Source organism: Heliangelus exortis, chromosome 5, assembly GCF_036169615.1.
Source record: "Heliangelus exortis chromosome 5, bHelExo1.hap1, whole genome shotgun sequence".
NCBI lineage: Eukaryota > Metazoa > Chordata > Aves > Apodiformes > Trochilidae > Heliangelus > Heliangelus exortis.
Window position 1 is genome coordinate 24,297,129 of NC_092426.1, and position 15,793 is coordinate 24,312,921.

Below are 15,793 nucleotides of genomic sequence, written 5' to 3' on the forward strand. Positions count from 1 at the left end.
GCATGTGCCTAATCTCAGTATGTATGGTATGCATAAAAGAAGGAATTTGCAGATATTTTAATAAGAATGCTTTCCTGAATGCTTTCCTGAAGCTTAGCCGTGAATCACCAAAAGATACATTCTACATTAGAAAAGGTTTGCAAATATTTTGCTATAATAATACATCTATTAAAGTAATATATTATAAGAAGTATAGTCTTCACTAACTTTTTTTGCATGATATAGTGTTAAATTGATTACTCTGGATAATAAGAGACTGTGGATGCTTAAGAGTCTAAATAAACCTGGCCACAGAAAGTTAAAACAATATGGCAATATAGTCATTTGACATACAGCTACTTATTTTCCCAGTACTTCAAACTCCTTTAAGATTTGTGTAGTTGTTTTTATTATCTCTGCACATTGGCAGATCTTAAAAATACACTTTTACTGTGATCCTGAAAATACATCTTTTTATTGTATGCTTGCATTTTGGAGTGAGGGCAATATATGAAATGGAGAGGGGAGTAGGCAAACCTAGGAAATTTTAGCAAATATGGAGAATCTCTGAAAGTTCTCCCCAGGTGATATATGCTGGGAAACTGGCAAAATGTGGGTGCTAAACTTCTGGATTTTTTATGGAGGTTCAAGTGGGTGGAAAAAGAAACAGAAATCTGAATCCCATGATGGCAAATGTGCTTGGTATCTTCCAGATCTTTTCTTTCTCCACAGTCCTTGCTACTCACACTCTCCATTCTTGGACATGCAAAGTCCCCCGCATCTAAATTTAAGTGGTCATGATGAGCAGTAGGGCAGGAAGGGGAAAAGCCAGCCCTGAGCAGGATGAAGAACCAGCTGAGATGCCCAGCTCAGGAATCAGCTGTCATTTTACCATCTGATTTGCCTGAGCCCCCAGTACAGTCTTGCACTATAGCATTGTCTTTAGGGATTAGTTTTATATGACAAAGAAGCCAGTGCCAACCTAAGCTCCCTTCACTACTTTCAGCAAGCCTTAATGTATTTATTTATGATGCCAGTCAAATGTTCCTGCTGTTCTTAAGTCAGAAAACCAAGCAAAATCTGTGATTATATTTGTCAGATAAGTCCTCAATTTAGCCACTATAATTAACACTCAGCACTGTCTAAAATCTGTGATTGTTCCAAGATACTGCAGAAAAATCTGTTTAATATATGAAGTGTATAGGTACTGCACCACCGATTTTGCATTTAGGCTTTTACTTTACTTTTCAAACTACAAAAAAATTGGAGTCAATGAAAACAAAACTGCTATTTCTACAAATGTTTATTAGGCCTTTTTTATTATTTTATAGGTCTTGTAGAAATTTGCCTGATGCATCCCCTTGATGTAGTGAAAACAAGGTAAGATTCTGTTTGAACAAGTTTCGTTGACACTGGAAGATATCCAAATAAGGAGCTGTCAAAAAGTAAAATGCTAGAACTTCTCCAAGTAAGATAACCTGTGCCTTTAATGGCATTTGTATTTACTTACCTGTATCACAGCATTTGACAGATGGAATTTGAAAAGCATGACACATTTCTGACTAGAGGTCATCTAAAGGTGTTAATCTGTTTCATTACATATATTTTTAATGTTGTAACAAAATCCTATAAAATGAAGAGGGCTATACTTAAATTCACATACTGTATGTGTCACCTGTAGTAATTCTTCTATATTTACTGAGGAAAAAAATTGCCTCTGAAATAATTTTCACAGATTTTTGAGACCTGATAAAAATAATAAAACAAGATGCTTCTCTCTGTCAGCTAAGAAACTTCATGCTTTGAATTTTTTTAATCTTTTTATCTAGTCCCCATTTGCATTGCTGACTGTTTTTGCTTATGTGAGTATAAATATTAAGCAACCTAGAAAATTTGGTGACATGAGGTGTTTTTAATGTTTGTTATTCAGGTGGAAAAAGAGTCGTTGTGTTTCTAGATTCTTGAATTATTTTTTTTTTTTTGCTTTTCTATACTTCTCAGTTTTCATATCAATTTACAAGTGAGTGTTGCCAAACATGAAGAGCAAACCAGAATGCAGAACTGTATAATAAGAACAAAACTTTTCATGTCATGTGGGTTACCTGCAATGCCAGTACTTGCCATGTGTAGCTCCTGGAGCTTTGTCGAAGTCTCAGTCACGTAGGCAGAAAAGCTTCTCTGGGAGATGAATCAGCTCCAAACAAATGATGAGGACAGCTGTGGTCTCTGGAATATGCTTGAACAGTCATGACTTGAGATTCTAGTTCCAGTTAGCCAATGTGTGAGCTCATTATGGATGTATTTTTGGCTTCTGTTTAAATCCCATTCTATGACCTTGAGATACACTTCTCTGCAGCTTGCGTTTTGCAGAAGGCCACCTGTCTGTGGTGACAGCCCTGCACCAGAGGACAGAAATGCAGTCTCCAGCAGCATTAACTCCTCCTGAGGTGTTGTAGGTACTTGGAGCTTGCTCAGGCAGTTCTTCCATATGCCTTCAGAATATGGAAAATGTTGATTCTTATAGAGACAATATACCTGGTAGTTTCAGGGGTCCTTTCTGCCCCTCTAAGTACCACTGAGACCTCTATTAAAACAAGTTTTACATCAAAAGATTGAAATAAAAGATTCAGAAATAAGAGTATAAACAAAATGAATAGAATACCAAGTTTAAAATAATTTAAAAAAAGAAATCTATCTTATTCTGCTGTCATCTGGTTCTCATGGGATGTTCTTTATTGACTTCATTTAGGCAGGTTGTGCTATAACTCACCTACAACTATATAAGCTTTTGGTTTTACCTCTTGCTGTTTTCCCCTTTGTACTAAACCAGGAGTCACGTTCTGTAGTAGAAATGCAGCACCAGTGATTTACTCCTGATGTCTTTGGTGCCTTTGAGGCAGTCATCCTATATACATCCTTGTGTCTCCAGTATTCATTGAAATAACTTAATGCATATCCTTAGAATCATCCATGAATTAGGACATACCATATATCATATACCATAAAAAGCATTAATTGCACATCTGTTCTGATAAACTGGCAATCGGCAGATGTGCTTTCAGTTTTCTAATAGAAACTGCACATACAGCAGATTCTCTGAATACAAGGATGGATTTCCCCACTTCAATTCCAAATTTTACTGGTTTTGTCATACTTGCAGTATTGAAAATGCAAATCAGATCTGCAATCCAGGAAAGAAAAGCACTAAAGAATGTACAGGGATATTTGTGAAGCTGTATCAATATTTTAAAAATCCGAATAAAAATTAGGAAACCTTTGTGAAAGCTGAGTACATAAATGGTGGAATTAAAGAAGAAAGCAGGAGAAAATGAAAGAACAGTGGGAGGAATCAGGTTATGAATCATGGTGAAACCAGGGGGCTCAATCAAGAAAAGTCTGAATTAAGCAAATTATTTCATCCGAAGGAACTTGAAGCTAAGTTGACTCTTCCATTGAGTTAGCTGCAAGTCTGCAGAATTGAGCAGCAACCAAGTCACAGTTTTTCTGTGTTTGTTGATGCTGGTGTATTTTGAGATATTACACAGCTTTTGCAGTAGCATTTCTGCTGATCTTAGCAGATGTTAGTACTTGAAAATACATTTTGAAAGCCAAAAACAAACCCAAAACTGAATTGTTCTTTCATGCCATCTGTCATTCCATTCTATGTTCCTAACATCATGCCGCTTCCTTTTGTTTTGTAATGGCCCAAATTTACAAGAGTAGAATAATTTTTTGATAGTCTTAGAGAAGTTCATATGAATCATTTTTTTTAATATTGAACTTTCTATTCAGAATGCTTTCTAATACACTTTCATTTACTTTGTTTCTTTGTTGCAGTGATTAAAAGTACTGCAGTATACTTACTCTTTTTTAACATGGTATTGATAATCTGTCATTTCCAACTCACTTCTAGCTATTAAAGTTTTGGTAGGCTGTTTGGATGTTTCTTATGTTAGAGTAAAGGATATATAAAATATATAAAAATATATAAAAGCACTATTTGTTGCTTCATTTTTATGGTGTCTTGAGCTTCCTGCCTTTTTCTATAAAGTGTGTTTTGGTGGGAAGTCCCATGGCCTCTTCAGATTAGTGGAATCTTGTTTGATCTAAGTTAGCATTCTGAAGGAGTTTAGGAAAGATGCCAAAGGATCACATCTAGTGGACTGATGGTGTAGCATCTTCTCTTCATTGATTTTGTGTGTGTATGCTTTTAATAAAAAATTGGAGAGGAGAAAGTTCCTGTCAAAGATTATTTTGAAACACTGGAAAATGGTCTGGCTCTCTTGTAACAACATTTTGCAATGTCCTTTCTGTGTTTGGTAATTTTCTATTATTCTACAGTAACAATGCTAGGTTTGTTTATCTCCTCACATCAAGGGAGGAACAACATATATACATAAATACATGTTTTTAATCTATGGACAAGCCAAATGCTTAATGGAGTGGTTCTCGCTAAATATACATTCAAAAATAGTTTTCTTTTGTAATCTATTAGAAAACTAAAGGTCATTAGCTTAGGAAAGTCATATGAGCTAGCTAGATGGAGATAAATATGCTAATTGTTTTAGCTTTATGAATCACACTTAATCTTTGAAATGAAGCTTTTTCTCAATTACAAGATTTATTGGTATAGTTTCTGATGAGACACTATTAAGAAAAATGTGCCAAACTTTTAATATGCCAGCGTAATAGAACTCTATTAGCTGTTAAATTTACCAGTTATTCTGCTGATGAATGTGGCCGTTTGTAGAATAAATAATACACTGAATCTTTGTTCTCATCCTTCTAAATACAAGTTTGGCAGAATTCAGTGAGGGTTTATGGGTGGGCCTGTCTAAAAGCTGTAGTATGAGTTTTCTGGTAAATTTATAGTCAAAACATAGAAGGTCTGCTTTTTGATTGATACCTAGATGATTGATCTTTGCTGGAAAACCAGAAGAAAAGTGTCTTAGTCTAGACAAAGAATTGGTTTTGTTTATTTCAGATGTTTTTGGTTTTTTTCCTCAAGTGTAATGCAGGCTGTAATGATTTTTTTCATCCATCAGACTTACTAAAGGATGACACAAGGGTCATCCATGATATGCTAGACCATGATATGCGGGATAAGGCATTGTCATATATATTACTTTAAGAACAGTGCTTTTCCAGCTTGCGTAAGTCCTATTTGTCCTAGTGGCAGACGTTTTGGCTTAAGAAAATGTACAAAATTCAAAATCTAATGACACTGTGTCATTAGAAAATTAATACTTGTGCAATAGCTCACAGGTGCAGTTGATGAGTAAATTACAGGGAGTTGTCAGAAATCACCAGATAGCTGATGTTATTTCAGGGATCATTCAAGAAAGCCTGATAACTGTAGGGTGTTGCTATGGTCTGTCTGATGATGCCAGGTTATGTTCTGATGTCCTATAGTATTGAACATCTTCAGGAACAAAATGGGGTTTTTTTTATTTATTTCCCTAATACTCAGTTGGCTCTATAAAATGAACATTTTCAGGAGCTTGATAACTTCCCAACTGCATGCACTAACATACAATTTTCTTTGCTATTGATTTTAACACCTCAAGAAACGGATGCAACTAAAACTGATGTTTTAAAATTAGAACTATGGCTAGAAATAAAATTTTTGCTAATATTTCCTCAGGGTTACAGGTTCATTACCTTTACTTTTTACCTTTACCTGTTCTTTCTCTTTTTCACTGATTATCACCAGTATCTATACAGATGAATTTAGTGACTCTACCCTTCCTGACAATAAATTTCAAAGTTTACTGAGCAAATAATCATACAAACTGTGAAACATACATTGAAGTAGAAATAGTCATTTTGTATGTTACTTGGTATTGTGTAGTTACAAAATGGAAACCATACTTGTAACTTTTTTTAAATAATTGTCTGCATTACAGAATTTAGTAGAAAACACATATGAAGAAATCAATGATTAAGTGCTTTCAAGTAACTGAGAAAAAACAGGAAATCACCAAAAACTTTCAAATACATAATACATCTGAAAAGATTTGTATCTGAAAGTCCCCTGAACAGGAATAGTGTTATGGGGATTAGTTGAATCATATGCTTATATTTTTCATTTTGGCAGTAATTTGACATCACCATACATTTTGAGACAAATATTTGAAAGTACAATGGTTTCTGGCACGTCAGAATAATAGTAAATTATGCTTCAGATCTGTGCTGACATCAGTGAAGATAGATTAGTTCATACCACTTGAGGATTAAGGTTTTTTTACTTCCATGCAATGTATTTGAACAGTGGTAAATGTTATCATAAGCCAACAACTATGTAAAGGACTTATAGAAAGTGTAGTTTATTATTTTATCAGGAGAATCATCAGGGTAACTTGTGTCCTAACATATTAAACATACATTCAACAGGCAATGCTTTAATACTTCTCTGGTTAATTCAGATAATGACAGTTCCATATGATTCAATTTTTTTTTTTCTTTATTTAAACAATCTTCTTTCTTCAGACATAATGTGGCTTCGTACCACAGCCTCACATCAGGATGGGTGTGCAACTTGGAAAGCACCTAAGTTCCTAAGAGAGACCCATGAAGCATTCTTTCAAAAGCATTTACTTTGATTTATCAGAAGAATAAGTTAATATGAATAGCTTGTTTTCCTGGTCAAACTATTCAATTCTCCTTGACATTTTTGTTCTTTCTTTTACCTGTTTCTCACCTTTTGGCAGAATCTGGGGAACGTGCCGTCCATTTTACTTCTACTTTAACACCTTTTTAAATATTATAGCACTAGATCAGAATCTTCAAGTTTAACTGACTTACCATCCTATGTGTGATCCAGATTATCATCATTTTAAGAAATGAATCCAATAGTTCACCCTAGAAACTTTGAAGAAAGTTTTCATCTAGTCCTGATAGAGACTTTATGGTTTGCCAACCTTCCTGCAAAACTCTAGACCAACATCAGGGATCTAAAACCCCAAATTCGGAAAACAAATTGTGATTGAAGTCCAGATTTGGACCCTACATGACAGACCCATTTCTAGTTAGCAACTGGTCAGCTGATTTCTGTGCATGTTTATTAGTTTTATTCCTTTGTTCCAATTCTGTCATTTTGGTCTTATTAAAAAATTTCAGCTTACTCCATGTGTTTCCGATCTCATTCCATCTGTTGTTTTGCAAGAGCTACTTCCTTTATATCATTAATTCCTCTTTGATTTCTGGTCTTTTTTGTTGTTGTTTTGGTTTTTTGTTTGAGTGAGCAGTAGTGAGGCCTGTTTCTGGAAAATGCTGGTTTGAGGAAGAGATTGTTGTCCTTATGCAAGATTACCATTTCAAAAATGACCATAGCTCACTTGGTTTGCATCCGGACATGTGAAGCTGACATTACTTGATGCAGACTGGTCTAGTTAGGTTCTTGATGGTTTTAAGCAGAAAATAGTCGTCCTTTCCTGGGAAAATTATCAGGACACCAAACAATTCAGTACTGGAATAAACAGCTGAACTCTCAGAAGACTTAAAAAAAAAACATTTTGACCAATGAAACTCTTCATTTCATTAATTTCAAATTTTGGAAGACGTCACTTCCATTTCTTTGCTGTTTTTCAACTTCTTTTAATACTTCTGAACTAGAAAAAGAGAAGTTTTGGTTGGAATTTGCAGACAATAACATCCATTGTCATCTAAAAGAAGAGTATAAAAATGTATTCAAACTGACCATTTCCTGAGGAATGTTTTTTTTCATTTTGAGGGAAAAAAAAATCCTAGTAAAAATAATCCCTGACCAACTCAACTTAACATCCTTCTTTCAACCAAATATCAAAACTTTTCTTTGGGATTAGTTTTGCTTGATTTATCAGTATCCTTTGCTATGATTTTTTACAATGTTTCTGTGCATATTGCAGCTTATACTCTGGTTTTTTACATTTGAGTTTCAGCATTGAAATACTTTGAATATTTCCTTACAGATCCAAGTTTTGTATAATAAGAACTTATCTTAAGTTTACAATAATTTGGATGTGGATGAGATCCAGGGTTCTGCAATTTGCCTTTTGTTTTCCTTCTATGTACAATCTGTTAAGAATTAATAAGGGCAAATGGGCTAATAATTCCTTCTACATACTCTATCCCAATTTAAATCCTTCCCTGAATTAAAGATTACTGATGTACACAGCTAAACAGATGCTGAGAATTGCAGTGCTGGTCAAAGTGATTTCTGTTCCTCTGTGCTTTTATTTGTATATATAGTCATGCCAGATGTATGGTTTATAAAAAGTGTCAAGATCCTTTGAGATAAAAAGAACTGTGTAAATGCAGCTTCATCATCTCCTCCTATGATACTGTCTTATTTGTGATCAAATGGCAGAACTGCTTAAAATAGCCCTATCAGTGAAGATTTTTGTAAAAACTAATATATATATTGCTTTTTTATTTCAGAGTAATTTTATCCCTTCTTTGATAGAAACAGAATTTGAACATCATCAAATACAGCTGCCAGAGATCTCTTTTCTCAATCTGTTCTTTAATTTCAACTAAGAATTCTGCTCTTTACTCTGTTTTGTTATTAATTAACAGTGAGTGCTTTCTTAAAAAACTGAAATATCATTGTTAATTTCAATATGGCAGTGTGGAATGGTTTGGGTTAGATATCTGTGCCATTTCACTGACCACATTCAGTTTCTTAAGTCACTTGTGAGCTGTAACAACCTGGAATTTCTAGCATCCACAGCATAAGCCATGTTCATCTTCTGTATGCTCAAGATACCTCATCCAGATGTATCCTTAGCTACCTACAGACTATGGGGATGCAGTTGGGACTAGAGGGAAGATAAGTGGCTCTATGTGCAGGGAGCAAGTGTTGAGACCATCACAGAAGAACTGAGGAGAGGTAGCAGTAGGTGAAGGTCTGATTTTTTCAGGAGAGGAAACAAGTGGACAGTCTTCCACAAAGAGTAAGAGAGAGAATGCCTGAGGGCTGAAAAGAGGGAATGTGTGATGGATTTCTTGCATTTTTACTTCTCAGTCCAGTAAATTTGGAAGGTGAGTTTTGGGTTTCTGTAAGGAAGCTGGATCAAAGCTGATTTGGAGTGGCTTTACTCCTCTTCAAAATGCTACATGTAATTTTATTTTAGATTTTTGTTTTCATGTGTCTTTCCATATGGCCTTTACATACCCCCAAGCCCAGCTGTGTCTAGCAGAACCCTTACAGATCATTCCTTGTGCACTTGATCTGAGGACTGAAAGAAAATCATGCTAAACTGCATGCTTAATATTCTCTGTCCTACTAGTAACAATCCTTTTGACTGTGGAGATATGCAAAATATAAATATGTGTTTAACACTTTTAACACTTTTATGTTTCTTATTTTTCTTTTCCTCCAATTCGAACAATGAGCTAAACCGTTCATTTTGGGTCCCTTTAATTTACATTTTGCTTTCATTCTAATGCCATAGCACAATGTGCTTCCTATGTTTGAATTTCCAGTACTTACAAAGTTCATGTAAACATTTCCTGGAAACTGCATGGGCAGAATTTGTAAAATGACAAGAGCCTGAGGGCTTCCCTTTCATAATCTGTGTCTATATATTTACATGTTTTAAAAATAAACATACACAAACATATTTGATTGTGCTTGTACAGCATCTTCTTTGTACAGCATCTTCTTTGGTAGAGAAAGTGAAGTTTCTCCATGTCAAAGTTCTCTAGCACTAGAAAAACCTGCAGCTGATTATCTGTGTCCTCATGATGCAGTTGCAAGAGGGTGGTGTAGGCTGTGTTTTATGATTTCTTGGGCTGCACATTGTGCACTCACAGTTTAAATCCAAGAAAGCTCTGAATTTTCTTCCTTCCTTCCTTCCTTTTGTTTTTATCTTGATTTTATGATAATATTTCCTGTCCCAGAATGCATCCACAAATAAATGCATTCTTGATAGAAGGGGCAAATTGACAAAAGGACTCCGAAACTGTAATTATGGGGAAGAAACATGGGTTACAGATGTAACAGAATAATGTATTTTCATTGCATTCTCTAATGGGTAAAGAAAAGGGAGAGAACGTAGGACTAAATGCTCTTTCAAATATGCTCATTGTACCACTGGCTTCTTCTCTAATTAGAACTTACCAAAGAAATAAGACATGGTGTAATAACATTTGGATTCTCTTTGTAGTATCTCAAGATTTCTACAGATAATCATGACATTTATGTGAGTCAGAAACCATGACCAAGTCTCCATGACAAATACGAAACTCAGTTTGAAACATTTTCGATATGTGGGTCAGCTGACAGATCTGGAAAAAATAAGGCGTATTTGTACAGAAAATATCCTGTAGTATTATAGCGTGTATTATGGTTTGCATTAAACACAATAGATGTGTTAAATTATTTTATTTGTTTAGATTCCTTCAGCCTCAGGGTATTAAAAAAAAAAAGTTCCTACAATTATGGTAGTGTACCTTTTTCAAGTTATGCAAATTGCCTCAGTATCCCCTATACTCCAAGAGAGAAAAAGAAATAACACTAAGAGTCTGAACACTCAGTGTAATGTAGACTGTTCTGTACTACAGTTATGAATCAGATTTCTTTATTTTGGACACAGGAGATCTATTTGCCTGTTAATCTGCTAGTTCATGGCAATGAGGAATGATACCAGAAGTGCCAGTGTTTTATCCATGGCTTCACTGGAGACAGTTTCCCTTTGTTTATTACTTTTAGACATTGTAGATGCATGGCATGCCCCCTTTTTCTTTTTACCAGGCCTAAATTAGTGTGAGATAATTAAAGAATCTCTTTAAATAAACTCTGTATCAATCCTTTCTTTAAAATATAATGAGTGAAGTGAAACCATGAGGGAGAGAGTGGAATGAGAGCAAGAGCGGAAAGCAGAAAGTGGAGGGCTTAGAGGTGAGAAAGTACATGGGATTCTATTTACAAGAAAAATACATGATGAAAATAAGTATTTAAGATGGGAATTGGGCAGTGGAAATGAACAGATGTTAGCATAGTTAGAAAAGTAGTCTGGAGACAAAGAAATAAGATAGTTTTAAAAATGAATGCATTTTAAAGTAATATTTTAAATAAGGATTAAGCAGCTGGGAAAGGTTACATAGACTATGAGTTGAAGACATCTATGGTGTACATAATATTTTTTAAAACAATCTGAACAAAGCAGATGGATGAGTTATTAGCAGATGTTAATGATTTGTCAGTGGTATAAAACATTAAGATCACATTCTGGGGTAGACCATGGTCATGCCTGATTTCTCCGTGGATAAAAATTATTCATTAGACCACTCTTATGGCTGATGTCTAACCATGCCTAGAAAAACATGCCTAAACATGCATGTGTCAACACAACGTGCCCAGAAGAATAAAAACCCCAAAAAACCAAGGAACTACTTTAGTTTGTGGGGGTGGGGAGTTTCTGATTAATTTAAAAAAAAAAAAAAAAAAAAAAAAAAAAACCAAAAGAAAAAGAAAAAAAAGAAACTATGCTTACTTTTATGCTTATTTGATCCTGCGGTAAAAATACATAGTTTAAGTAAGGGAAATCACAACCTAGTAAGTATGGAAAATAGAAAAGAACTTGTCTGTATCTTTACATTTTTTTCCTACTTGTATTTGGGCTAACTTTTAGAAGCTATGGATACAAGAGAATAAAGCTGTATATTTTGGAAGCCCAATGTAACTGTAGCAATGCCAATAATTTTCTCAGAGAAGCTGGCCATTAATATAGTATTTAAGTACATCCCTAAAATAACTGCATTAGGCCAGCAAGTGCCAAGTAAATCTATAAATAAATGAAAAGAGAGATAATATCTTTATGCACTATGCTTTTTGTATATTTTTGTGAGCAGATGCATCAGTGTGTATTCTAGGTCTAGAGGGGGTTTTGAGAAACAAGACTCTTCATGTTGAGTAGGATGCAAGTAAAATACCATCTCGAAAATAATCTTGGCACAACAGAGCTGTCTTTTGAATTTATTTCTCAAGAGAGTTTAAAAAAAAAAAAAAAAAGCTAAGGAAATATTTGCAAGTTTTTAGCTGCTGCAATGTTGTAGTAAGCTGATGACTCCCAGGGGAGAAGGCAACGGGTTAGATTGTACTTTTACAACCCAAGCTGAGCCAGGGGCAGAGCTCAGCAGCACCAGCTAAAGAGCAGCACACAGAAGGGATCAGGTCTGAGAGGTGCAGTGGCCTTCCTGGTTCTCCCTTATTCCAGCAGTGGGTTGTTGACCCATACCAGTACTAACTTGTAACTACAAAAGTATTGCCATTCCTTACACCTTCTTATCCATTTTCAGAAAGCTGGAACAGGGGCAAACTAGTACCTGAGTAACCCCTGTGTGTTGGCTGCCAGTGTCTGGTTGGAAAGTAATGCAAGTGCCCATGGCTATGTGATGTAGAACAGGGTCTGTAACAGAGAGAGGGAGACATATTTTTGAGTGGTACATACAATACTCTCCATCTAGTATCTGCCCAGGTGTGGCAACTTAAATCAAGATGGTTTCTCCTAGAAGGTACATTGGACACTTCTTTCTTTAGCATGTTACTGAGCTGAATCAACTCAGCACAAGAATCAGGTAAGTGGGGAGGACATGACAAATTGGAATTGGGTTGGGAAAAGTGTCAGCAGCAGGTCTTTAGATTTTTCTGCTGTCTCATGATACTTTTGCCTGAGTGAGTCAGCTACAAACTGGAAGGATCAAATAAAATATTTCTGAGATTGCTATTATGGAATGCAAATTAGGAAAGCTATAGCAAAAATGAAAAAATTCTTAAACTTTTCTTGTACCTTAAAAAAAAAAAAAAAAAAAAAAAAAAAAAAAAAAAAAAGTGAAAGCATATTTCATTTGAGAATGTGGTTCCACAACATTTTAAGTTCAATTCTTTTGGAGTTACATTTGTTCCCTCAACCCTTATGCTGCCATACAGTGACAGTTCAGGGAACTGACACAGTGGAAAACTGATTAGATAATAATTTTCTGGTTGGGTTCCTTTTTGACCAGCTTGGTTTCCAGAATTAGTTCCTTACACAATTGTGTAACAGGCAAAACCAGGACAAAGAAGGGGGCAACCCAGACAGGTCAGCAGTGCCAACCACTAAACTGGACTCTAAAGGTAGGCATGAGAGATGTGTGCATGCACTTTCATTAGACTGGAGTGTGATGTTACATTTAGCCTGCTGAGAGGGTAGACTGGCACTAAAAGAGTTAGTCCTCATCCTGATTCCTCACCACCCATCTCTAGTGTATGTATTATGGTCCCTTTGTTTCCATTAAATCAGATCTAGCAATTGCATAATTTTGGGTAGTACTGATTCAGCTTGATAATGTACCACAAAATTAAGCTATTAAAAAGTATTTTTTAGTTTTCTTGTGGCTTAATACTGTTAGATCAGCTCTGCTGTAATGCAAGACTGCATCCTAATCAAAGACGTATACATATTCATTTACTATGTCTCTAAATTAAACATTAATTTTTATTTGCATGGCTGCCATTTTTTTTTTATCTTGTCTGATAGAACATACTTCATAGTGTTGTATCTTCTCTTAGAAAATAAAGTCCATATGTATGGACAAAAACATTCCTCTGGAGGTGTAAGTTGAGTTCCAACGCAGGGGGAATAAAAATAATGCAAGAATGTAAAGTAAAATACTTCCCTAATTTTGCCATTGAGAGGTGAATTTTCAAATGAGCAGCAGTGAATACTTTTCTTTTTCGTATCTGTCCCTTTTCTGGCCAACTTGTTGTATTGTAACAACTTGTAATATCTATTTATTGAACAATTCTACATATATAAGAAGTGAAACAGCTGACAATTCCATTGTTATACAGATAATGCATTATAAGCGTGTATGGCATATGTCTCAGGAAATTTAGGAATATATTGAAATTTAGTTTTCAGTTTCATGAGACAGGAAATTCCAATCTTCCACGTCAGTGTTGCTGAAAGGGCAAGATGCTTATCTTCTTCATGTCAGCAACTCTGCTTTATACAACAAGTTGTAGACTTTGTTGTTTTTTTCTCAAGGGCCTATACAACACATCATCCTAGAAGACTAATTGATACAGTTTCTGATGAATTTATTAATTGAATTAGCTTAGTAGAATAGTTCAATGAGAATCAGAACTATTCAAAGCAGCAAAACTACAGTAAAAAAGGCATAGGAAGAAGGGAGAAGGAATATTGGGTGAAACCTCCTTCTTTTATTGGAGATGAATTCTTACATCAGTTCAACTGATCATGGAACAGTTTTAATCAGAGGCATCAAACCATTTAAATTATGGGTAAATTAATTCCTGCTCTTCAGAGTACTCATTTATTATCTCAGCAATACTTAATTCGTGTGGCTAAATACTTTGCCAGATTTAAATGAAAAAAGGATTCCTGAAGTTGCTTGTTAGTGAAATTACACAATATTGCAAAAGTTACTTGCTGTTATTACTATGAAAAATGACTGTACATAACAAAAAGCTGTTAACTTTTCTGCAAAACATGTAATTAGGTTGAAATTTCATATTACAGCTCTAGCATGTATAATAATTCATCACTACTGAAAGGAGCCTCATACTCTCTCATGCCAGACCTGCACTCATCAGCATATTCAGTTCTCTTGGCCAAAAACTAATTCTACAACAACAAGAAAAATTTAAAATAATTTTTAAAATAATAACAATTAAAAAAGAACAAATTGTAGCTGGAGAGGGAGGAATGTGGAAGGAAGTAAAAAGACCTCTCTCCAGGCAGTGATGGGAGTTTTTCAGTCATTTTTACTGAGCAGCATGAGAAAAAAGTAGCATTAAGTGCTCTGCCCCAGCTAGGAAATCTGGATATATCCATAAGTATGGACCCATATATAAAACTTATTCCCACAGTTAGACATTCTGATGTAGGAGAAAGGGCATACTTAGCAAGAAGCTTGAGCTCCAGAATCACAGAACCTGGAAATACAAGGTCATATACTTGTCATCTTGCCATACGCTGATCTAATCATCCTGTATTGACCATTGAAAAGGATTAGGTATTAGTATGGATGGCCTTAGGATCTTTTGTCTCTTTATACATGATATTAGAACAAGAATATCTGAATGTAAATTCTTCTGAAGATATTTAAGGCCAGGCATTAGGTTTTAGGTATCTCATCAAGGTTGTAGAGCACCCTTCTAGGAGGTGCTGTGGAGGCAAACAGCCTCCTAATTACTTTTACAGTAGAGTTCAGTCACTTTCTTGGGTCAAGTGACTTCTAAAGGCATGTATGACATAATTGCCTGTTATAACAGAGGGTGAATTCACTAACTCAGCCAGACCCTTTCAGTCTACCATTTGACTTGCTTGATAAATGATCAGAAAAGTAATAAAAGAATTATGATGGGTGTATCATGCTCATATGCATTCTGAGTAACATGAGATCAATCAAGTGCATTAACGATGCCATTTCTAGTCACTTTGCTGCCTTTGTAGAAATGTAGACAGCAGAAGTATTTAGAGCTGTTGAAGAGGAAGGGTGAAGTCTTATTCATGTCTTTTTATGCTATTCTGACAGCTCAAGGGATTTGAGGGAGATTTTGGCACTAGAAAATTTTCTTAATGGAACAGAAATCCGTAGGTAGGTAGGTGGTATAGAGGTGGTTTAATGACTCTGCTTCACCTGTTCCTCACAAACTCTTATTGGGAATAGGTAATTCTGGAAAGAAGTCAATGGTCAGAATGTCTCTTATATTCCAGCTTTCTGTGGCTGCCAGGACAGACCCTTGTGACTAATAGGAATTCAGCATCAATTAGAACAACTCCCAGAGTTGTGTTATGTGTGCTGGGGCTACAACAGTTCCACT

At 35.2% G+C, this 15,793-nt stretch overlaps 1 protein-coding gene across 1 annotated transcript in view; it reads left to right on the forward strand.

Moving 5' to 3' along the window:
* Positions 1-15,793, forward strand: part of SLC25A21 (solute carrier family 25 member 21) — a 243,729-nt gene that overhangs the window by 138,385 nt on the left and 89,551 nt on the right. Inside the window, exon 4 of the mRNA XM_071745054.1 lies at positions 1,311-1,359. Coding sequence (XP_071601155.1) covers positions 1,311-1,359 — 49 coding nt within the window. The remainder of the gene's footprint in view (positions 1-1,310; positions 1,360-15,793) is intronic.